General features: G+C 41.2%; 1 protein-coding gene across 1 annotated transcript in view; it reads left to right on the top strand.

Moving 5' to 3' along the window:
* LOC137906697 (voltage-dependent P/Q-type calcium channel subunit alpha-1A-like) overlaps nucleotides 1-26187 on the top strand; it is a 66434-nt gene that overhangs the window by 1767 nt on the left and 38480 nt on the right. The window contains exons 2-17 of the mRNA XM_068750985.1: nucleotides 11450-11555; nucleotides 11848-11987; nucleotides 16983-17074; nucleotides 17442-17594; nucleotides 17909-18096; nucleotides 18793-18896; nucleotides 19001-19116; nucleotides 19219-19263; nucleotides 19915-20004; nucleotides 20315-20512; nucleotides 21247-21359; nucleotides 21675-21787; nucleotides 23994-24125; nucleotides 24249-24321; nucleotides 25315-25435; nucleotides 25948-26015. Of these exons, the coding sequence (XP_068607086.1) occupies nucleotides 11450-11555; nucleotides 11848-11987; nucleotides 16983-17074; nucleotides 17442-17594; nucleotides 17909-18096; nucleotides 18793-18896; nucleotides 19001-19116; nucleotides 19219-19263; nucleotides 19915-20004; nucleotides 20315-20512; nucleotides 21247-21359; nucleotides 21675-21787; nucleotides 23994-24125; nucleotides 24249-24321; nucleotides 25315-25435; nucleotides 25948-26015 (1852 nt within the window). The remainder of the gene's footprint in view (nucleotides 1-11449; nucleotides 11556-11847; nucleotides 11988-16982; nucleotides 17075-17441; nucleotides 17595-17908; nucleotides 18097-18792; nucleotides 18897-19000; nucleotides 19117-19218; nucleotides 19264-19914; nucleotides 20005-20314; nucleotides 20513-21246; nucleotides 21360-21674; nucleotides 21788-23993; nucleotides 24126-24248; nucleotides 24322-25314; nucleotides 25436-25947; nucleotides 26016-26187) is intronic.

Genomic DNA, 26187 nt, shown 5'->3' with positions numbered 1-26187 from the left:
TTGCAAATTGTAGCAAAAAAAATTACAATGCTTTCAAAGCATGAATCAGAGAGCCAGCATATACCATCATGGTTGTTGTTTTGTACAGTACACCAGTGAATTTATATAATTATCTGGTTCATAAAATATTTATAGTTTCATTCCATTTAATTACAATGTTCAGTGTGAAGGGACTCCTTAAATGAAGATGCAAACCATAAAATTATACATTATAATTATGGTTCTGCATAGATTCTTCTGAATGCATAAACATGTATTTGTGTTGCTATGACAATTTCACTTTAATTGTTATAATACATCATTATGTAATTCACTTATCTAACAGAAATGGTAAGAATACTGTATATTTCAATAATTATTTTATGAATAAAGAATAATGAATGATGTGGATGCATCATAAAACACTATAAGTGCCAGGACACAGTCTAATAAGTTGAACCCCAAAAGGCAGAGGCTCAGGCAGGGATAAGAAAAACAGTCTTTACTCATGCAATGTAAAAATACAAACCTAAAAGATGGTATGGGACTGGCAGGCATCCGAAAACAGTAACAAAGAAATTACAGCCGAAAAATGTAAATAGCAGCACAAGTAATGAGAAAAGAACCCAGGACTAGCGAAGACTGGCTGGAGGGAAAAACTAAAGTATGAACAAAAATACACAGCCTCCAATATACAAATTCACTTAACAAGCTGCAGCAGGCGAGGGTAGGCCGAACTAGACACGGAGTATCAGACAGCGCGGACATAAAGCCGGCGGAAGCCGTATCGTTTGGCACAGGCTGGTGGTGGAGAGGAGATTTAAGGGGCAGGGAAAATGAGTCAGGACTGAGGATCCGGTGTGTCCGGAGCAAACGGCCAATCCTGACTGCTGCAGTCTGAGGAGCAGAAATAGAAACAGATGAGAAGGGAAAAACCAGTAAGTGCCAGTAACCATGACAATAGGTTTGTCCATGCAACCACGACCCACGAGATTTATGTTGAAAACATTCTGACCTACACTCAAATACACACACACACACGCACACACACACACACACTGACCATCTGTACAGGGCTGTAATTATATGCACGGTTTTCACTCTTTCCCAGTTGGGCTTGACAATGCTGCCTGGTATCATGTGTGGGCGTGGCGGATATTTTTCTGTGATAAAGTATTCAACAACAACTATCTTTGAGCGAGAATCTTTTTTTTTTTTTTTAAAAGGGAGCGAACGCCATAAGTCAACACACAGTTGGGTGAGAGATTTTACTGGAGAACGGCTGGTGACACATCATCTTTATACACAGAACTGAGGCAATGAGTGGACGTAGGCTACAGCTGCTTTGCAAGATGAGGAGCGTCGTCAGCAGAAATTGGAATGGGCCCGGCCAATGGTGGCGTTTCCACATCTTTCGTCCGTGATTGTTTATCAGCACCAAATCGCTTGGTTGGATGTTGTGGAGGTCACTGCACTGCAGTAATTAATCATGTCATTCTTGTACAAAGTCTCCATGGGATCTCTCGGTGGGGGGGGGGTCCCAGGCCAATGTTTGGTGGGGCTGCAAAGACAACTTCAAAAGGGGACACATTGCACCGCGAATGCATACACTTTCTCATTCTCAGAACTATTGGTAAAAATTTCACCCGTGACAGATTTGTGTCAGCATAACATTTATCAACTTAGCCCTCGGTGTGCCGTTTTTCTATTTTGTATCGCAGGTTGTCATAAACAAGGTGGCGGACCCCAGAATGCAGACACAGAGGCAGGAGTAAAAGATCAACAGAAACACTTTACTCAATTCGAAGACGAAAACTCATTATACATAAGAACTAAGGCTTGGACTGGCTGAGGTACCACTAGACGTTAGCACAAAATACTAAATGCAAAACTTGCACAGCGGGCAAAGCGCTGGAAAAGTACGAAAATCAGAAACGCTGGCAAAAGCAAAAACCTACGGAATATAAATCTTAGAGTCGCAGAAGAGAAGGCAAAAACACGCTGGAGCTACGTAAAAAGGAGCAACGGGAAAACACGAGTTGGCAAGGGAGACGAATAATCGGGTGCTGGAACGTCAGCAGGGCGGGTTGAAATGACACACATTTCTAATGATCAATGACTGGCGGGTGTATTCTCCAGGTGTTCAGAAAACTCTCCGGTGGCCACGCCCACACTGCAAGACATGGAAAAACAGTGTTAGGTGGAAATGAAAGGGTTGGAAATGGAGAAAGGAGAAGAATGAGAGAGCAAAAGAACATGAGAGCCAAAGTGTTTTCTCCCCATGTTGAGTCTGATCTTGATTCGATCTGCACTATGTGAATTATTGATTGGCCTTCAGCCAGCCGTTGTGAGCATTTGTGTATGTGTGTTGGTGCCGAGATGCTTTTGCTGAAAAGCACAGCGGTGGCGTTTTCTTTTTCTTTTTTTTTTATTCTATTGATGGAGAGTGAGGAAGAGGTAGAAGAGAAAGCACAGGACAGGTTGATGCAGACACATGCATTTGTGTACATAACACACACACATGCGTTGTTATTATTATCATCATCATCATCATGCTTTTTACAGGTAGCAAAGCATGAATATGCAAGGCTCATTGTACAAATTACAGGGAAAAGGTCAAATGAATGAGTTTAATTATAATAAAATTAAATATAATTACATAATTTAGACAAGTTTGGCGGGCCGGATTAAAAAGACCAACGGGCCACATCCAGTATGGCCCACGAGGCGTAGTTTGCCTGATCTAGATCTATAGCATATGAAGAGACAACAAATTCGTTTTCCCACTACTAATTCCACAGTGTCTTGGTAAAGGCCAGCAAAAACTGAACCACCTTTGTGGAGCCAATAAGACAGACATTATTGAAAGTGTCCAAAAGGAAAATTGTTTTGTTGTGAAAATGTACCCCAATTTCAACTGGATCTGTCTCTTCAAGTATTAAAGATAGAACTAGAGAATACAGGACGACACATAGAACGGGAGAACCTGAAAGTACTGACAGAACAGAGAGGATGTTCTGGCAGAGAACTGTCCAGAGAGGCAGGAGCTGATTGGGTGAGATGTGTAACAGGTGTGTCTCGTTCAGTTCAACGATGCCTCCGCAGCTGTGCAGGGCAGAAATCAACCTGCAGCAAAGGTCACCATAGCAACCCTCACAAATGGGGTTTTAATGTTATAATGTAAGATTTTTTAATCCACAAGGCATTTTGCATGATAGCGCATATCGGACCCTTTTATGACTGAGATGTTTGGTGAGTGAATTTAATGCATATTTTACAAGATATTATTTTTTTTGAAAAAGCCTCCATTATAAGTAAATAGGAAAATCCGGATCGAGACAGTATCCGCAATCTGTATCCAATCTGGATGAAATTCGGTGGAATGACAGAGGTCCCTACATGACTCCGTAAAATCTCATAAACATCTGTCAATAATCAACCGAGATATTGAGGAACAAATTCTGGGAAATGGGAAAATGCCTTCACCAATCGTAGCAGTCCTTGATCATGACATACAATGTATGCAATTAAGATTCAAACGTAGTTAACATACTATAATATACACTCATTGACTGAAGGAACCACAAGCAGTGTTGTGTTTAAACTAAAACGTGTGCATTAATGAACTCTGTATTTATTTCAGGAACAATGCCATAGTTTGCAGATTAAGCTGCATGTTAACAGAATATTTTCCGTGTTTCATAGTGTCCAAAATGCAGTGGTTAAATTGCTGAATATCTCTTGGCTTTATTTGACAAATGACATTATTATATTTTGTAGTTTCTGACACAAGTAATTAATAATTGAATAGAGACACTCTGCGACAGATTGATAGTGAAATATGTTGCAGCTTTAATGCACTATTGTTGTAGAATTCGTTTTTTTTAGACTTTCATACAAAGCAAAGTAAGGCTCCAACAATGTGAGATTTGAACCGGCAGCGAGAGGAGAAGACAGAAAAAAAAGAGACAAAGAGAAGAGGACATACTTATAATTACAGTCTTTAATCCTCTGGATGCACACACTCAGGCACATGCTGCGTGAGATTGTATTTAACCATTTGTTGGCAGGGGATTCTGGTATGGGCTATATGAAACACACTTCCCTCCTTTCTTCTACTCTTCTAACATGCTTCCAGAGAGGCAGGCGGATGTATTCACTGCCTTATATGGATTTAACATTTAAGGAGGAGAAGGAGGCAGAATTACTTGCTGTCATGAACCATTAAAGGGTTTTTTTAAGCTCAGGCACAATGCAACTTTTTTGACATGGTTAAATCCCGAGAGCGATTTTGTGTGCAGAAAGGTGTTACAATAGAAGTGCAGTTATAAAAACACAAGAGAGCATCCAGTATTAATGGAAAAAATTTGCAAGAACCATTACAAACAAAAGCTTTATCACAAAAACTATTACTGTTTGTAGCATTTAAGTGATTCCCCCCCCCCCCCCAAAAAAAAATCACACACAAAAAAAACACATTCCAAGAAGAACAAGACTAGACTGACAACAGTACATTCACACAACAGTCTCCCGTTAGCAAGCACATGAGACAGTGGTGAGAAATAATTGCTACTTTACAGGCAGAAACCTTGAGCAGATCCAAGTCTCAAAATGGGTTGCCTTCCTCTTTGAATGGTCCAGGTGAAAGAGAGAAAGAGAAAGAGAGACATGGGGAGGACAAGTGGAAAGAGAGGGAGTGAGGGATGGAGACACACATGCATCCATCATTGCAATAACAGTCATCGTAATAGAAAGACATGACACCGTGATATTGTGGCTAGCACTTTTACCTCACGGCAAGAAGGTTCCAGGTCTAATTCCGTTCTGTGCAGTTTGAATGTTCTCCCCGTGTCTTGCATGGGTTTTCTCCAGGTTCTCCGGCTTCTTCCCACCACTAAAAGCATGCATCCTACAGGGTGGCCTGCATTTTAGCTCTCTCATGGCCAAATGAGAGAGGCTCCAGCAAACCCGTGAGCCACAAGGCGGGGGGGGAGCGGCCCAAGACGAAATTAGCGTAAAATGTTATTTACATTTTTAGATTAAAGGACCATAAAACATACCTTCAGCAACTGAATTCACATTGACATCATTAGTTCAGTAGTTTAAACATTTCCACCGCCATCTGCTGCCCGGGTGCTGCACGCAGTATCATTTTCAGACGCTACTGCAGAACAAGGAAATGTTTTTGTAAATGAAAAACAATTTTCAACAAAATTCTTGAAATTTAAATATTTTAGAATTGTATGATATTTATTTGCTGTGTGTTTCTAAATCAGACCATCCTGTGATTCACTAGTTTGATGAGTCACCACAGCAGCGTGGGGACAACGCACGTTGCCTTCGAATGCAGTTGGCAAGCACGCACACACACGCACACACACACACACACACACACACACACACACACACACACACACACACACACACACATATGTACAATTTATTATTCTAGCTATGGCTCTGTATTTGTTTTCAACTGTCCATGTTTATGTATCTCTTTATACACTTGCTTGTGTGCAAAGTTGCTGTGCATGTGTAGGTGTGTGTGTGTGTGTGTGTGTGTTTGTTTGAGTGTACTAAATAATGAGATAGTGCGCTCTTCTGCAGATAAGATTTGGTGTCTAATGTAGAAGCTGCTGATGTCATGTGTTTGCTTCTCATTGCTGCTGAACTCTTCATTTCCTGGACATTCATCATTTATCAGCCAATCAACTTGCGCGCGCACACACACACGTGTACCCTTTATCCCAACTTAAAAATGCAGGGCATACAGTATACAGGATATAAACTAGACACACTGACACACTGCTGTATGAGGAGTGAGGAGGCACAGAAGGAGGAGAGACTGTGCATCGGGCGTCTGCTTCAAATCAGCTGAGTGTAACTGGATCATGCTGGTCTGAGCATCAGACACACATTGGTCAAGCAACACTGATCAATGGCAGTATTGGGATAAAGAGATACTGGCAGGGTAGTCAATAGCATCTCCAAGCCAGTGGTGTTCACATTGACTACTTTTTAAATCAAAACATATTCTCATTCCCTCTTCTATTGCAATTGTGACTGAAAAGCTCTTAATATTATTCTATTGAAGATAAATTTTCACCAGTATGTTCAGCAATGTGAGAATTGTGTGTGTGTGTGTGTGTGTGCTATTATTAGATGGAGAATCTCTCCTGTTCTCACTACTAGCCTCCAAAAAATTGAAAGAAAAGCTTCTTAGCTTCTTCGTAGATTACAGCACAAAAAGTGTAATCCACCTTAGTGTGGTAAGAAATGAAACATTTTCCTGCGCGTGAAGGGACGCAGCAAGACTTACACCACATTTTGGTTTTGCGACGCTGACCTCTGCCCAAGCAGACCCTACACTTCCTCGCGGGTCTCTGATGGTCTGATGGTTTGCCATCTGCCCATCCAGCCTGCTCTCTGGGTCTGTGTCGTATGAAGACCTTGGAGTGAGATGGCCTTCCTCCAAGTCTGCACACCCCCCAGCCCCCACACCTCCATCATCTCCCTCCTCCTCCTCCCTGCCCACACTCCGCAGTGTCCAAGCCGGTGCTCCAGGAGGCTTTTGCACTTCCCTGGGTTCCTGGCATGACATAAGCATTGAACATAGATATTTGAAATAAATAAGCCACACATTTTTTGGAGGTCAGTTCAGCGACCTACGAACAGATGGGTAGTAACAATGTTCTGGCCCAACTCATCCGCCCCATTCATGGATAAATTGGATTTCTGTCCCTTCTGCCACAGCTCAACAGTTTGCATTTCATCTTCATAAAGTGCACTAATTGTGACTTTTAGATTTTATTTCTCACTAGTTTAATCTTTGTCTTTGCATGCAGCCCTGGTGACTGTCTAACTAACCGCATAACAAACATTTGGTAACACTTAAACTCAGCGACTAGTTTATGTCTTTTTATTCCAGGTTGTCACCATCTTTATCGTTTGTCCTGCCACGCTACAACCATCACATTTCCATTGCGCTGCATGAGTGTTCCCACCCTGCTCCGAGGTCTGTTTTTATCACTTCAGCGACCCCCCCCCCCCCCCCCCCGATTCTTCCTGAGCGTTCCACAAACATGATACAGCTTTTGAACGTTTCTGCCATACTGTCACAGGCATCAGTTTGAGAATTGTCATTTTAATGGAGGAACCTCCATATCAGCTGAAATCAGTTCCTGGACATGGTTTTGCTGAAGTACGGAGTTGCCTCCAGCTCATCCACATTACGGGGACAGGCTTGGTTTTTATCTATAGCCAGTGAGAAATGTCAGTCCAAACAATCGTTTAAGTTCTCCAATAGTCCATGCGTCACCTCGGTGATGAGGCAGGGTCTGAGGATGTGCAGTGAAAAATTGCTGCGCAAAGAGAATGGTCTGATCAGCAATATGTTTGATCAGCCCTTCTGTCGGGAACAGCTCCAGAAAATCAGCCAGCAGGTCTGAATCCAACTCCGCTGCAGCTTTCCGTGGTCCAGGGGTTGCAGTGAAGGCGATCTGCTTTGACTGCCAGTCAGCTTCACGGCTGACGTTGCTGGATGACCGGACCTCTGCTTGGATGCAAGATCTGTAAATTGAAAATTCCTTCACACCACTATGTCATCAGATGTCACAGTATATGATTGAGTTGGACAAAAAGGAGTTCACGTGACATGGACTGAAGAGTGTGTGTGTGTGTGTGGGGGGGGGGGGGGGGGGCGGTGTGGGGGGTTGCTTTGATTTTTGCAAACAAAGCCACATGAGCTTTGACATGGGCGTCTCAGCGACTGGCTTAGATCGAGCCGCAGTGACCATACATGCTGTATTTACATACAGGGCTGTCAACAAACTTGCTGGGGCCCGGGGCATGCAGGAACCATACAGACCCCTCCCACCCCCACGCCGAATAATCCTCCACGATATCCGCCCATTCGTTGAAGTCAAACAGCCACACAACAGAAATGTGAAAATCACTCTTAATGACAAAACTTCAAGTATACAAGAACATTACAAGAACTTCACAATGAAGTTTAATTAAAGTGAAGACAATATTTTACTGATCACAAGCAGTTGACTATTCATAATGAGAAATAATGAGTTTCAATTGTTATATGTATATTTTGATTTAGGTTCCACAGGCCTGTAAGTCCTCATTACAGTAAAGGAGCAGTCTGGCTTTCACTGAGTATAGGCAATCCTTGCCCCCCCCCCAATACTCAGCAGTAGATTGTAAGGACAACTTTACCAGCAGTAGTGGCACGACTGTTTTTTAAAATACTCCACAGGCTTTTGGTTATGTGTTAAAACTAGAGACTAAGAAAATTATGTCTCACTATTATCAAATTTGAAAATGAACAGATAAAGTAGACAAAAATGTAAAACACAAGGAAGACATTTTTCTGTGCTCTGCAGCTGGTGAATTTACCAGCCAGCCACCACATTTAATAATTCAAAAGATGACTAGATTGTTAAAATAGAGCAGGACTCCAGATGATGGGTGACCTACTAAAGAAGCTGTTCAAACAGAGTTACCTGCCAGAGTTAAGATCAGCATTGGCTACAGGGAATTTCATATGTAAGATACTAGAAAAGCACAGACCTCCGCCAAGCACCTCAGTCCCCCTATATTGTTATTTACACCAAAAATTACGTTCTACATTTATTTTATTTCTATTTTTAGATTCCTTAGCCATGAAAAATAACCAGCAGACCAATCAGGGTAGGGGCAGACAATGAGACAATTGGGCAGTTTTCACAGACTAGTTAATCAGTACAATCAGGCAGACAAATCTAATGGGGCAGGCAAGATCCAAAAACAAGGAAGGTGGGTACACATAAGTCCAAGGTCTGAAATAGGGTGCTGGAAAGATGGAACAAGTCACAAACAATCTGGCAAGAGTGTGGTGTCAGAGCTGAGTGTATGACGGGATGTGATCAAGCAGATGGAAGGCAGGTGGCCACGGCAGCACAGGTGAGGAGTATCAACAGGTGACCAGGGTGGAGATAGAACTACGAAAACAGGAGATGTTATGCTTGGACTTTGACAATATTGAGCCAGACTAGACAGACATGACAGAAAACTGGCTTGGTGAAGTGACCCAAATGGAGAAGCTATGAGAGGTAAGGATACTTATTCTTCACTGTAATGTCATTAAGGGCTCTATAATCAATCTCAGGCTTTTTTTCGACAAAGAAAAATCCTATACCCCCACAGGGGAGGAAGGAGGATGGATTAGACCTGAGGACAAAGATTCCGTCTCTCTTTCTATTTGTGTGTGTGTGTGTGTGTGTGTGTTTTTTTGTGTGCTTGCACACACACATTTCCAAACAATAATAGGCAATGAAACAACTTGCCGAAGGGGTATCTCTTTTCCCCTGCTTTGGTTAGTGTAGCATTACCTGTGCACCATCAGTGAATTAGTTGGTATAATAATGTCTGCTTTTGTGTGACTGTGTGTGCCTGTGCGTATTTTTTTTATTATTTGTAATTGTTTGCTGGAGTAGTGGAAAGCAGAGATAAAGAATAAATAGAAGAGGAGAGACTGTGTGCAAGGCTTGTTTGTGGTCCTCAGAAAGCATTTTTAATTAGCAAGAAAATAATACACACTTCTTCTTTTGCAGTGCTCACCAACATTCTGCTGCCAAAATAATTCTGGTCTCTGATGGCTTCCGATTCACTTTTTTTCTTTCTCAGTCAAAAAAAGTAATTAGGAGTATGTGTACAAAACAGACAGTGAGGAGAAGACAGAGATAGATAAGGGAGGAAGGAAGTACAGTATAAGGGATGACTTCCAGTGTGCAGTCAGCTGGAAGGAAGGAGGGAGGGAAGCAGCAAGAGGAGGGAAAAGAAAAGAACAGAGACATGAATTGTGAGTGAAATCATTTGAGAACAAAAAATCAATCAAGATGAGGAGAAGCAGGAGAAGACAAAATGGAAAGAAGGGAAGTGCGGAAATGGAACACACACACACCCCTGCACACACACACACAGACGTAAGGAGTGTTACCTCTTGCTTTCAGCAGTTTGTTAGGGCCAGCAGAGTGTATGTTTGCTGAATAATAGATGGTGCAGCCTGAAAACACACACACACACACACACACACACACTGCATAGTTTACTGTAAACTGCATAGCAACAAAATATATCGAGTTTGAGTTCATATCTTCTGCCCATGTCTGTGTTCGTATCATCAAGGTGAATTGGCAACTCTAAATTGACCATATAGGCATGGATTGTTTGTCTATGGTTTGGCCCTGCAATGAACTGGTGACTTGTCCAGCATCCGAACTGTTCCCCCTGGGACCTTCTCATTTACACAGATATACTCTGTTTTACTGCTGCTCACCTTCATTCGTCTCTTTTCCAGAGCAGACCTCCACTTCTCTTAATTATCCTCTACCTGCTCCCTGCTTTCACCGCAGATCACAATGTCATCTGCAAACATCATATTCCAAGGAGCTTCCTATCTCACCTCCTATCCATCACCATGGCAAACAAAAAGGGGCTCAGAGCTGATCCCTGGTGCATCCCACCTCTAGACTAAACTCTGAACCACTTCATCTAAGTCACTCCAGAACTTTTCTTTCTCCTCTAACTTGCTGTGAAATTTGCATTTGCTTATCTGTTCAACCGGATTCTGTAGTCTGTATTATCTCCAATTTCTCAAACATGATTTTCCAACATTGTTGAGGGAGTTTTGTCCTTAATTTATATTCAGCTATATTATATGTCGATTGCTGCCTCTTCCAGCTAGTGTTGTGTCTGCCAGCCAGCATGTGCAGTGTGTACTCCTCAGACTGATCTGTCTGATCCTCTTACATCACACACACAGAGGCCATCCTCTGGCCATAGTGTTAGTGTCAGTGTCGCAGATGGACGTGCACTCCCACCACGCACACACATCCAGGCTAACAGACTAATGACTGGCCAATTAGGGTCATGCTTGATATGTCTGGTGATATCTAGTCTTCACAGCCCCGACAGCAACTATTACACAGACATGAACACACACACACACACACACAACGCCTGACTCATAGAGGTTGCTGTGCAGCGCTCAGTTGTTTGTATGGGTTGTTATTTGTGGTGGTAATGCTGTGGGTGTGTGTGTGTGTGTGTGTGTATATGTGAAAACTGCCTATTTTCAGCTTAAATCTAATGATATCAATCATTGATGTACTTTTGATTTTCAAGCTGTAGCATTGCAAACATTGATTAATATAATGTTGTGATCTGACATGTACCGACCATTTTTCAAGTGTGTTGGTTGTGTTTGTGTGTAAATGTCACACACAATGGTGACATACATGCAGACAAAGATGAACAATAGGTTTCAGATAGGCCTACAGTGGAACCTCGGTTGTCGAGCAGAATTCATTCCTTAAAACTGTTCGAAAACTGGTGGTGTTACCTGTATGAGTACTCACAATGTTCATAAAATGTGTGTCTGTGTTCTATTGGCTGATGTTTTCCTTAACTCCAGCTGCACTCCATTTGAATGGATGATTCTCATCACCATCATTGCAAACTGCATTGTCCTGGCTCTGGAACAGCATCTTCCTGATGGAGACAAGACACCTCTGTCTGAACGACTGGTAACACACACACACACACTCACACAAATCAGTATATTCAAACATTGGCATTATGTATATGAACAGAAATAAGCACAATGGCTCATGGAATATAGTTTCATTGACAAAATGTTGTGCATATGGAGGGCTTCGGGCTTTCTCCAAACTTCCCACCATGCATTGTCGTCTGCTATATGTAAAGGCTTTTATCTAAAATACAATTAGGAGGGGAAGGAGCTGCTTGGCGGCGTTCTGCTTTCTCTGAGTCCTTTTCTAGTTTGGTATATCTCCTCTCCCTTCCCTTCCCTTGCAGGAGGATACAGAGCCCTACTTCATAGCCATCTTCTGTTTGGAGTCAGGGATCAAGATCCTGGCCTTGGGTTTTGCATTACATAAGGGCTCCTATCTGAGGAATGGTTGGAACGTCATGGACTTCGTGGTCGTGCTCACCGGGTGAGTCTGCATGAATACAACCTTATGACAAATTCTTGATTTTATTTAAAAATCTTTTACCAAAATCTTTTCCCAAAATAATCCTGTGGCAAATGCAATACTTTATATGCTTACTATTGAATATGTTACACATATTGTTTATGTGTCATAGTTATTTCTGTGTTTTTCATCATTATTGTCCACAACAACTTGGAAAATACATTGCTCTTTGGATCCTTATTCTAAATCTCTGTGTGCAGGGCACCTGTGTGTGTGTGTGTGTGTGTGTGCTCATGACTTCCCCCCCCTTTTGATCAGACACAGCAGACTTCTGGTTGACAAGGTGTGCATATGATCAGAGCCATTCCCACTCAGTTGCTTTCCTCCTTTGATGAGGACATACATGCACACACAAACACACACACAGCCTCGATCGGAAACACACCACGGGGAGCAGCAACCAGGGCCAAATTAAATGTCACTTCTCAGAGCTGTAAACTACAAATGTCTGACTTAATTTCTTGTGGAACGTTGCAACCACGGCAGGGTCTAAGAAGTGAAGCAATATGCAGGTGTACATTTTTGTTTATTCTTGATGTAATCCATGACAAAGCAAATTACAAATGGCCAATATTTTGTAAAACTCACATTAGTAGGTCATTGTACGAAGAGAAGGGGCAAGTGGTGACATCAAATAGTGAAACACGTGAAGACCTGGGTGTCATTGTTGGTGCAGGCTCTGCAGAACTGACTGGCCAAACACCCCCAGAGAAGTTGTTAATGAGTAATTCTGGTTGACGGAATGGGGAATGCACCACAGTGAATCAATAACCACAGAATCGGGTGGCCACTACAACAACGTGACGGGAATGTGCTGTCCTCAGCCCCATTGTCGTATGACATATCCTCAGAATGTGCACATCTTTTCCCGTACTCGCTCCTGGAGAGTGTGCACCTGATTACAGTTCTAACAGGGGACAGGAATGTCCACCATTATGATCACATCAAAATGCAATGGAAACTTCATGTTGAGGAATCATTCACCCAACAAAATATTTGACACCATATTCAATTAATCAAATTCTCTATTTTTGACTTTTTGGCTGGAAAGATTTAGAGTAAATGGATATTTTCATGAAATATTCTGCAGCCTTCAAATATTTTTCTTTGCATGCATTCTAGTTATGATAATATGAAATGAGTTGTAGAGTCATGTTTACTATTTTTTGCTCGTTGTGTGTGTGAGAGACCAGTGCATTCTTGTATCCATGTGGTTCTACACAGAAAAGCATCACGACAGTGGCAATGTTACATTAGTTCCTGCTAACTGCACTACCCGGTGCAAACCACAAGGCTGCAGTCACTAAATAGAACTGACGTAAAATCTTGTGTTTGTGTTTAACACTCTCGGCCCAAAAAACATAAATTTATAGTCAAGTGATGAGGAACTCAGAACTCATAATGGCGGTAAAGTTTAAGACATTGTCATAGTTTAAGGAATGCTTTAAACTGCCTGTAAACGTAATGTGGAATCTGAACAGTACTGTATTAATATCATGCAGTGGGAGAACGCAGCTTCAGTTATTATGTGGCAAAGCGTTGATCTTGCCCATTCAACAGCTTGGATAATAAAAAATATATATACTCAAACATGCATGTACAGTGTAGAATTACCATAAATGAAATGTGCGTGTGATTGTGTGTGTGGAGAGGAGGGGGCTCAGTGGGATACACTAAGGAGCCAGGATTTCACACTGGGATGACACATGGCACTCCCACAGCATTTCCACACAATAAAGACATAAACCACTCACACGCATACAGAACAGTGCACACGCACACAAACACAGGTGCAAACATACAACTCAAATGTGTGTGTTTATGATTGGCAAATACACTTTGATAGCAGCATTACGTACTGCAAACTCATGAATGCATACACATGGATATACAAATGCAAATGTAGATTGTAACATTGTTCATAAATACTACAACAAACATTAATATTCATGTATGTATAGGCCATTTATGCTACATACACATGTGCGTACTCTGCACGTACACTGCAAAGCGTAAGAGGGAAAACCATTCGCTGACAGAGAATACATAAAGGCGGCCTTCCTATCGACTGCGGTCATTTTTGTGTTTGCCCTACAAAACACTGATTTATAGATGTGCACTTCTACATATAATGATCAACAGTTTTCTTTGCAGTATTTAAACATGTTAAAAAGTGCCATCACTTTTGAACATGTTTAAATACTGTAAAAACAGATACTTTACAAATTATTTTATGAAAGAAGTGTTGGCACTTTGTTCTTGAGTATATTGCAAAGTGGCACGCGTCATGAAAAAGGCTCCCGACCCTTGCTCTAGATCTTACTTTGTGGGCTGTGAGAACAGATACATAGATTTGTCTGCAGTAAAATATTGCATTTGGACTTGTTTGTGCTATGTGTAGCCTAATAGTAGGGACGCTGTGCTGAGCATTCTTGCTCCATACTCTGGACCTGCTGTAAGAGACGGGTGTGATGAGGTACGTAAGAAGATGCGGGTGGTTTTGGAGGGAGTTGAAAAATCAATTGTTGGGAGACCCACTTCCCAACTCTCTTGCTGCAGCAATAATGAGATTCCATCAATGAACCAGGGCTGTGTTGCCCAGGCGACGCTTATAAATGAGAGCAGGTTGGTAACCATGGAAACTCAGCGAAGAGAGAGGAATCACCGGTTGCCATGGTTATGCCACGAACAGGGAGAGACCGGGCAAAGTGAAGGTGGGCGAGTGACCTCAGAGATGTTTATCATTAGTTCCTTCAGTCACCATTTATGCCACCACACTCTAATGTTTCCAGTAATCTGTAAATTTCATTTCAACAGTAAACTGAAAGGACATTTAGGGATTTATATCACAAACTAACCGGTGCACTTTTTAAATGTGCAGTTCGCTGCTGTATTTGAATGAAAGTCTCACACATGCATTCATTTTTAAAGACGGATTCTTCCGCTGCTGTGTAAGGCTGCAGGTTTTCAATTAACTTAGGGAAGAATTGGAACACGTGTCCAGCTCGCCGTGGACAACAAGCATCGCTACTGATGTCTCTGCAAACTCACAGAAACATTCAACAGCACACGAAAGAGCGACCTGATTTGAACGATTTCATCCCACGCTGCATTCAGCATCACTGTTTACACAAACTGAAATGTGACACACAGGCATAGATGCACTGTACAGTCTGTGAAACACCCAATGTTGAATCTATAAATGCTATATCAATTACAGTTTAGGGAATCCTTAGTCTATCCACTGCTAAGTCATAATTATAAAAGGCCTTCCCCAGTGATTAGAAAAGTATTTAATGCCTTACCACCAGCTCCTCCTTCATTGCAGGGCTTTACGACACACAGAATGAAGCATTCCATAGCACAGTTGAAAAGCGTGTGTGTGTGTGTTTTTTTGTGCACGCAACACACCTAACAGGTTGATTGGTAGGCGTTTCCCAAGAGTGCGAACCTCTCCCGTCACTGTCACCACCTTCTCCCTGCACAGATAAAGCTGTCCATTCAGTTCACTGTTTATTTTTGTCATGCCTGACAAGTGTTCTGACTTAAAGACACACATGCATAATTAACAGGCAATTAATATCGAGAGTTATCGTTAGCAGCTCGTTGCATGTTTCTTAAATACATTTAAGAATTAGTAGCAGTTTATCACAGGTTATCGATACTGCTGTTAATATTTGCAAATTAACAATTCTTAATTTGTGTCTAAATATGACAACATTTCACCCAATAGTATCTCTCAACTGTTAGAATAAGGAATAGAATGAGAGCAGTCTTCTTCATAAATCAGTCCATAACCACTTAGTTTTCTTCTTTTGCTTTTTGAAGTTTGTTTCGGCTACTTATGCTTGTGTGTCCTATCTTGCTCCACTATTTCTTACTGCTGTCTAAGGCCCTTCCCCTCCCTCACCCCCATCACAACCTCTTCCCTCAACTGCACTGTGGACAGTTTCAGTCGTTGTCAGGGGTAACTGCCTCCCTGAGGTTCGAGTTGCTTGGCAGAGGTGGATGGTTGCCGTCTCACATGGATGAATATTGACAAGTGCATTCCTGCATTTCACCTTCAGATGGATGTTTGCTCGAAAAAGAGGTGAAACGGAAACAAAAATAAACAAATTTTAAAACGAGAGAGTGCGACTGAGAGAATGGAAGAAAAAGACAGAATTAAATTGAAGATGAAGAAACAAACGCTGTTCTCTTGCATCATCCACTCATCCAGACAAAACTCAACACTCACACTGAATGTGTATCTGAAGGTTTGAGTGTGCCAAGGAGGAGACAGTGGGCAAACAAAGAATAAAAAGATATGCGAAAGAAAAAACTGACGCTAGAAATGTATTAAATATTGGAAGACTTTGTTTATTTTTCTACAAACAAAATATTTACATGAGCTAACAAAATGTGTTATCACATATTGCGTCGCAGAAACATTATTCGGATTACCGGTACATATAAAAGTCATTCACTTATCAAACTGTACTTGTACTTCAGATGCAGATTTGGCAAAGTACCAAGTTGTGTGTTTTCATTTACGCAGAAACCATGCAAGAATCTGATTTACACGGGATGGGTTGGATCTTCACTGGGCCCGAGGCTGCTTGCTTAGTTTGCTGAGGTCTGGTGTTTTCAGGTCTGCAGAACGACTTTTAGCTGTGACAGTTAAAAAAACAACAACAACATTGATGCAATGAGGAAGGATGCCAGTACTTGGGTCTGTTCATAAATGACCTCTTAGTGGAATTACTAACCAACACTGAGAGAGAAGGTGCAAGGGGCGGGGGATGTTGGAAGTCCAGCACCATTTGTTGACTCTCAGTGCCCCTGCTTGCTGCAAAAAGTACAAAAATCACAACAGCACACAAACAAAAAAGACAAAAAAGGTCATAGCCATGCTTTTTGGGGAGGGGGGGGGGGGAACCTAGTTATCTAATTTGATATTTCTGTTTTGTATCACAGGGTTATGTCGAAGGTTGAATTTCAGTTTGACTTGAGGACACTGCGAGCTGTCAGAGTACTACGACCACTGAAACTGGTGTCTGGCATCCCCAGTAAGCTCTTTGCTCTTTTTGTATGTTTGTGTGCACACATTTTGATGACATATGCTTTACTCTCAAATATTCAAATAGTGTAAGTAAATCTATACTTCTGTGTACTACCTTTGGCTTTTTACATCTAAAAAAAAAATATGAGGTGTAATAATTTGGAGTGCATTTTCCCTCTACACTTTGACAACTTTGACGAATCAGTGCAGATATTTAAAGTATAAAGTCGGGGCAACAACAGCAAAGTTTTTATTTATTTATTCTTGTTTCAATAAGAAGCTATTTGAATGAAATGGCTCAAGGAAATCAATTTGCTTGCTTCTACATGTATTTTGACGTGTTTTGCTTGATTCTATACAATCTTGTCCTCTAGGTCTGCAGGTGGTGCTCAAGTCCATTATGAAGGCCATGATCCCCCTGCTGCAGATTGGTCTGCTGCTGTTTGTGGCCATCCTCATGTTTGCAATCATTGGCCTCGAGTTCTACATGGGAAAGTTCCACACTACCTGCTACAACGAATTCACACGTGAGCTCAAAATGACCACAGTGTACTTTGGTCACTATCAACAACACAGTCTAAAACATTTTATTCAATACCAATTTCAAGTTAAAGTTTAGGATAGAGTTTTCTATATTTATTTTAGCAACATTCATCGCTCTGTATTAACATGTGATGTCTACTACGGCATTTTAATAAGCCTGTCTGTTTGCTTACATGACGTAACTCTAATATAACAGGTAATAGTTTAGTCACCATAATTCAAAGTTTGCATTCCCATCCTAAATCATTTGGCCTGTTGTCACGTCAGTTCCTTTCTGTATCTCTCCCTCTTTGACCAGGAGTGCCACTGGACGCGTTACCATGTGGTAAAGCTTTGCCATCCAGGTTGTGTCCTAATGGCACAGAGTGTAAACATGGCTGGCTTGGACCCAACTATGGCATCACCCAGTTTGACAACATCCTGTTTGCTGTACTCACTGTCTTCCAGTGCATCACCATGGAAGGGTGGACAGAAATGCTCTACTTTGTAAGTTAGCCTGTCCAGTGAGCCAAAGTTAGCATTTGGATAAAGACATTTTGTTTATAGTACTAGTCTATCCTTTTTCATTTTTTGGTACTGGTCATGAAACTGACAAGCAAAAATCAAGATAAAAGGAGTCCCTGTAAAACATGAAAGGGCCAGCTGGTGTCTCGTAGCATGCATTGATCGTGGGAGGCCAACACATGGATGGTTAACGTGCATGCAAATGAACAAACAGCAGCTGAATAGTTAAAAACTATTTCAAGCAGTAATAGATGATGCTGTCTCCCCAAGCTGAGGATATTTTCACGTTTTTTTTACGTAGCTGTTAACCATTATTAGCTGTTTTCTACCGTAAGTCTTCCAGTTTAGTACACACACATAGTACATCATCAAAATGTTACATGCCCATCCTGCCTTTGGGTCTCACATTCTCACTTATGTGAGGAGGAACTCACATAAGTGAGTCTGAAAACTCACTATAGGCGTGATGGGTTCATTACTTTGTCTACATACCGGTACTTACGATTCAAACAAGGAAAGGCTGATTGATTACCAAAGTAGAGACTGCACCACAAATGTGCATTAAAAGTGTTAAAATAATTATGTTCTTATTCCATCAGTTCAGAGTAACAGGCCATGCATATTTGTACATATTAGATAATCGGTAATGACGGGTCTGTCTGCTTTTTTCACCTGCAGAGTAATGATGTGGAGGGCAGCTCCTGGAACTGGATGTATTACATCCCCCTCATCATCATCGGCTCCTTCTTCATGCTGAACCTGGTGCTGGGTGTTCTCTCAGGGTATGTCCTCTGTGTCTTCGGACACTTACTCCCCTATTTATATTATAATACCATATACACCTGAATGCTTTGTATAATTTGTGTGTTTTGTGCATTTGCCACAGTGAATTTGCCAAAGAGAGAGAGCGGGTGGAAAACAGGAGTGAGTTTCTCAAGCTGAGGCGACAGCAGCAGATTGAGAGAGAGCTCAACGGTTACCTGGAGTGGATTTGCAAAGCAGGTCGGGACACTCTGACATGCGCTCCTCTTTAGCACGTTAACAGCCTAAACCCAACGAAATCACGTTGCAGTGGTCTCACATCTCCCTCTCTTATTTGTGCAGAGGAGGTCATTTTGGCTGAGGACGACGACACGGGGAGCTTTGATGGTAACGAACCTTCTTGTCTCTCAAGGCACAAAAGGTGTCTGATGATTTTAGCTGAAATGATTGTAAAAAAAAGAAGAAAAAAAAAACTTTTTCCATATTGTTGTTTCACATATTGTTATGAGGCGATATAAACTGAAATTAGCATGCTAAGATTGCAAGTCCTGCCCGTCCCATCTTGGAATACCACTTTTATATCTCTAATAGTATTGGGCATATTCTCTGGATGGGCTTTACCCTCTGATATTACCCGCTGAGTTCCTGGGTGTAAGCTTTTTAAATGAAAGAAATCTGGCAAATAATGAGAATAAAATTCCCCATAAACACTGCTAGAAGCTGTGTCTGGCTATGTGTCACATTAAAGGGTCTCTATAAAGTACTAAGAATGCTTGTTATTAAGAGTTCCATTGTTTGGAGAGTGGAGGAGGAAGCAGAATTTGTTGTTTATGTTATATTTGGGGCATTTTTAATATTTGCGGTAATGAGCTATTCACAAAGTTATTGCAAGATTTTCTTAGCCACAGCTGGAAGCTTTTTAAAAAAAAAAACCCTAATGAATGATTTTTGTGTATTACAAAATATGACTGAGCAAACTCTCACTTTTGTTTCACATAGATGTTTGACAGATAGATAACAAAACAGTCTTCGTCACAGGTGCAAAGCGAAGGCCAACCATCAAAACCAAAAACAAGACGGAGCTGCTCCATACTGAGGAAGGAGAAGATAACATAGGAGATGCAGTAGGTAAAAAAACAAACCCCAAAAAACACACAAAAATTGATAAAGCGGATTATTTTTTTTCCAGACAACATTCACACCAAAGATTTCAAATCTGAGGTGATTAGTCCAGGTCACGTGCTCAGGTGAGACAAATGCTAACTTACTAGTGGTATTGAAGGGGACATTGTACATTGGTGGGTGGGCTGCAAAGCAGAAAACAAAGCTTTATGTGCTGTCTTCTGAATGGTGAGATTGGTCCAAACAAAAAAAGGGGAAATGATATGTCAAAGTTAAGTCACCGATGGACAACCATCTCTCCCTCACTCTGCCTCAGGTTTTGCCCGCTCCAGTATAAAGAGCGGTAAGGATGGCTCCGGTTACAGTAAGAAAGAGCGACGACTGAGATTCTTTATACGCAAAATTGTGAAGACGCAGGCTTTTTATTGGACAGTGCTCTGCCTGGTTGGCCTGAACACCATGTGTGTGGCTTCGGTGCATTACAACCAGCCGGAGCTCCTCTCTGACTTCCTCTGTGAGTAAATAAACACATACAGATGAATGTACTGCTACACATCTACATATAGTGTACACTGTATAACCCTTGTCTAGCATAATCTGTGTAATATTTGTATTTATTTAGAAGAGTGTACACCCTTCCTCCTGTTTCCTAGTGCTATTGTGTTGTTTAGGTTAGTTTATACAGTTGATTTATAGCAGGTACCATGTACAAATTACTCAGTCTCAAAGAAAAGATAAAGGTATTTGTTACTGTCTTGTATATGTTGCCTAGATAAACCACAAATAGTATAAACGTTTTCACCTTTATTCGTTTGTTAGCTGGTTATTTGCGGATATTCGAACATTGAGCTAGTAGTTGTTTCTTGCTGAGTGTGGATGTGGGGTTTCGAAGTCACCGTTCTTGTTCCAGCAGCCAACTGAGTGCCCTGGTTCTCCACCACCTGACGCGAACCTTGTTAACCCGGCCGATGTTCGAGCCGGTGTGACTCTAGTTTTTGTTTCGCTCATTCCGAGGTATAGGCGTGTCGCGTGAAGGGTCTTGCCTAAGGAGCCTATTGTTATCGCTTTGACTGGGATTTGAACCCCCGATATTCCGTGCCAAATATTAGATAAATAGAGACAGATGCATGGATTTTTGACTCGCACTCATATGACACTCATCCTCACCTTCACCTTCGACTGTCCCTCATGCAACCCACTCTCATCCTCTGTCTTCTCCATAACTCCCTTCCTCCTTCCTTCCTCCAGTCTATGCAGAGTTTATCTTCCTCGCTTTGTTCATGTCAGAGATGCTGATTAAGATGTATGGCCTGGGCATCCAGCCCTACCTCCATTCCTCATTCAACTGCTTTGATTGTGTGGTGAGTGGAAACACACACACACACACACACAATGCACAGACGCAGGTATTGATGCGTATTGATACGAGCTCGGTCCAGGAACAAATTATACACATATCTCAAGGTATTGTTGTGTTTTGATAATCATACTATGTCCATGTGCTCAGGTGTGAGGCTTACTTCATGCATATATCTGCCGTTGATTCAAAAGTTCTTGGATTTGATGACATAATCTTACAAATGAATCAAATAATGCTAAAAATCTATCCCCAATTTTTCTATAAGTAATATGAACGTCTATGTCTTTCTGTGTCACATTTGTGTGTACATGTGCAGGTAATCGTGGGCAGTATCTTCGAGGTGGTGTGGGCCACCATCAAACCAGGCACATCATTTGGGATCAGTGTGTTACGAGCTCTGAGACTTCTCCGCATCTTCAAAGTCACCAAGTGAGACTGAAAAACTTAGAGAGCTGAGGCTGTGGTGCGGTTTGAGAAAAATATTTGGTGGTGTTTTTATTTGAAAATCACGCCCTTGTTGTGACATCTAAACACATTTTGGGTTTTTACAGTTCCCTAATTTTCCTTTCAGAAGATCAATTTTAATTAGACTGACTCACGCACTATTCATGTTGAAGTCGACTCATCACAATACTGCATAATTGGATATATTTTATTTGAAAACGTGTTTTTTGTTCTCAGTGGGGTTATCTAATGAAATCATAACTAGAAATGTATTCCACCTCAGTCGCCATATAATTGTCATTTACACCAAAAGTAATGGCCCTATAAAGTATGAAAACATAACTTTAGCAAATGGATTCACGTTGAAATAATTATTAGTTTTGAAGTTATTCACAAAAAGCACACTTAACAATGGCTTTTTCTTCTGGATCTAGATTCATAGATTTTGACAATAATAACAAATCTGTTTCCCCCCTACTAATTCCACAGTGTCTTGGTAAAGGCCAGCAGAAGCAGAACCTCCTTTGTGGAGTCAATAAAACAGACAGATTATTGAAAGTGTCCAAAAAACAAAAATTGTTTTGTTATGAAAATTTACTTTGATTTCAACTGGATCTGTCTCTTCAAGTATTAAAGATAGAACTAGAGAATACAGGACGACACATAGAACGGGAGAACCTGAAAGTACTGACAGAAAAGAGAGGATGTTCTGGCAGACAACTGTCCAGAGAGGCAGGAGCTGATGAGGTGAGATGTGTAACAGGTGCATCTCGTTCAGTTCAACGCCGCTGTGCACGGGCAGAAATCAACCTGCAGCAAAGGTCACCATAGCAACCCTCACAGATGGGGTTGAATGTTAAAATGTATGATTTTTTCCTGACCTCATTCTGGGTCAGATCCAGAAGACATTTTGCATGATATTTCATATTGAACCCCTTTCTGACAGTGATTTCTGGTGAGTGAAATGATTGTATTTTTTTACAAGTTATTTTTGAAAAAGACTCCATTATAAGTAAATGGGAAAATTCGGATCAGAGAAAGTGGCTCAGAAGACCAGAAGTCTCAGGACTTTCAACGGAAACAAGACCGCAAGGGCTTTTATTTTTTAAATGCTCCTCTAATTAGACATGGTGTTTGACTGTACTTGTACTGTAATTCATTCTATTGTTTGACTGTACTTGTAATGCTCTAACATTCTATATAATAAATATATTCATCATCATCAAGATAGATGGATGGATGGATGGATGGATATAAAGACAAATTTAACTCCAGAGTGTATTCTGGCCTCGGGAAAACATCACATTATTTAAGAGTCCACTTCTGATATAGAGTCACTACCATATTTAAACGAGTTAAAATACTTTTTTTCTTCATTTTATTACACTACTACTACTCCTACTACTACGGGGCGGCTGTGGCTCAGTTGGTAGAGTGGGTCGTCCAGTGATCAGAAGGTCGGTGGTTCGAATCCCAGCTCTGACTGTCTGCGCGTCGAAGTGTCCTTGGGCAAGACACTGAACCCCAAATTGCTCCCAGTGGGCCCGGCCGCACCTTGCATGGCAGCAGTCGCCCACTGGAGTATGAATGTGTGTGTGACTGGGTGAATGTGAGGCCTAATGTAAAAGCGCCTTGAGTGCCGCGAAGCGGTGGAAAGGCGCTATATAAGTGCAGTCCATTTACCATTTACCATTTACTAGCCATTTAGCTTCATTCACTCCCATTCATGAAAAGCATTGGTATGATGGAATTCATGAGGTGTGAACTGGAATGTAAAAATGCTGTGATACAGTCAGCTACTGCAGTGGCATATTGCTGCCCTCTACATGTTCATTTTGAGATAATTTTTTACATTCTTATTTAGTCTATTACTGTACTGATATTCAAACATTATTTCATTTTAATTTAGGTTATCAGGTTGAGTAAAGTATACAGATATAAAAGTGTTTATCTCAGCATTTCCCTCGATGAAACAAGACTGCTGTCACAACATGTTGCAACTGAAGTTTCTCTTTTGTTATGATGGAGAAGTTAAAGTTGCAGAAAGATCATTATTATCAAATTAAATCTGATTCCAATAATCAGGAATACAAATGTGTGTGAGAGATTTTCTTTTCCACTGTTCTCTCCTCTATCTCTGCCTTCCTTCTTCTCTTCCTTTTTCATAAATCTTTCTAATCCCTGTCCTCAGGTACTGGGCTCCTCTACGAAACTTGGTAGTTTCTCTGCTAAACTCAATGAAGTCGATCATCAGTCTGCTCTTCCTCCTCTTCCTCTTCATTGTGGTCTTTGCCTTGTTGGGAATGCAACTGTTTGGCGGACAGTCAGTATCAACACCAAATTAAAAACTAGCTTGAATCTCTACTGTATTATCCCTATATTTTTGTATTTGTTTTTTTTGTATGTGATTCTGATGCTATTTCACATTTTGCACTGCGTTCCTCAGATTCAACTTTGACACGGGAACTCCATCGACTAACTTTGACACATTCGCAGCAGCTATCATGACAGTGTTTCAGGTGGGAAAGATAAATGTTTTATGATTCCGTACAAAAATAATGAATTATTTCCATTATGTAGTTACAGTTGATTTTATGTAACCCAGTTTCTGAAATGAAAAAGGTTCTTCTCTTCAATAATTATTTTGTTAATAGAAAAAAATACCTCTACTACTGTACTTTCGGCCTGTCCGATGAGGGGCCGCCACAGCAAATCAACATTCTCCACTTCACCCTGTCCTTTGCATCGTCCTCCCCAACACCAGCCACTCTCATGTCCTCCCTCACTACGTCCATGTATCTTCTCCCGAGTCGACCTCTAGCCCTGTTCCCTGGCAGTTCCATCCTCAGCGTCCTTCTACTGATATAGTCCCTGTCTCTCCTCTGGACATGTCCAAATCATCAAAGTCTGGTTTCTCTGACCTTGTCTCCAAAACGTCTAACCTTCACTGTCCCTCTTAGTATCTCATTTCTAATCCTATCCAGTCTGGTCACTCCCAAGGAGAACCTCAGCATCTTCATCTCCGTCACTTCCCACTCCTACTATATGAAATTTGATTTCATATAGATGTTTAGTTGTAACTTAAAATATGGTACAACAAATGGCCATTAAAAAAAAAATCTAAGACAAGACAAATGTCTTCGACAAGAAAAATGTCTCTGTCTCTGCCAAAGTCTTATAGACTTGGCAGTCTAATAGACTTTGGCAAAGACAGAGACATTTTTCCTTACTTATTGATTTTATTACCCTGTTTTCTTAAATAAAACATGAAGACATAATATTTAAATAATATTGTCAGCTTCTTCACACCACCAAAAAGCATACAGTAGAGGTGAATTGACCGTGGGCCAAAGTGTAATGGCTGTTTGTCTTTCTGCATGGCCCTATGATGAACTGGCGACTTGTCCAGGTTGTACGGCAATGAAAAAAACATTTATCGAATGAGATCCCATCCTTAATCTTGAATTTTAGGAACATAATATTTCTTTTTTACATTTATTGTGCATCTGCAGATCCTGACAGGAGAGGATTGGAACATGGTGATGTACTATGGCATTGAGTCCCAGGGAGGAGTGAATGACAAAGGAATGATCTTCTCCATCTTCTTCATCGTCCTGACACTCTTTGGCAACTGTATCCTCCCTCCCACACACACACACACACACGTATACATACATATATATATATATATAAAGTAGGGTGGGACGGTGGAGGAGTAGTATGTTTGTATGTTCTCCCCATGCCCGCGTGGGTTTTCCCAAGGTTCCTCCCACCACCAAAAACAAGCAATTTAAGTGAATTGGCTAGCCTAGTTTATGAGTGTGTATGTGAATGGTTGTCTGTCTCTGTGTGGCCCCGCAATGCGCAGGCCATGCGTTCAGGGTTTACCCTGCTTCTGCGCATAGCAAGCTAGGATCGGAGGGAAGTCTGGAAGTCCGTGCTGAGACTCTTGCCTCCGTGACCCGGGCCTCAGATAAGCGGTGGAAGATGGATGGATGGATGGAGTTTAGCTTTCAAACATTACAGTAATGATGAAATGTAAATGACGGCTTGTCTTTAATTTCAGATAATGTCATCTCCTCCTCCTCCTTTTCATCATTCATTGTCCTGCCATTGATATTTCACCTTAACTGCTGCCCCCACAGACACACTACTTAACGTCTTCTTAGCCATCGCTGTCGACAATCTGGCCAATGCCCAGGAGCTTACCAAGGTATGGGATCTTATAATAATAAGAAATATACTCTCTTTTATTGGAATATTTTGTAACCTATAAAGGCAGTTTTCTGGTTCATTGAGTGATAAACAACAAATAACCTACTTTACTTTGCCTGTCATTGTAGACCCTGGATTAATATGCAAAATGCTGAAAAGAATTATTTTAT

This window comes from Brachionichthys hirsutus, chromosome 17, assembly GCF_040956055.1.
Source record: "Brachionichthys hirsutus isolate HB-005 chromosome 17, CSIRO-AGI_Bhir_v1, whole genome shotgun sequence".
NCBI classification, from domain to species: domain Eukaryota; kingdom Metazoa; phylum Chordata; class Actinopteri; order Lophiiformes; family Brachionichthyidae; genus Brachionichthys; species Brachionichthys hirsutus.
Note: the sequence above shows the minus strand (reverse complement) of the source record. Positions and strands in the feature narration are given on the sequence as shown.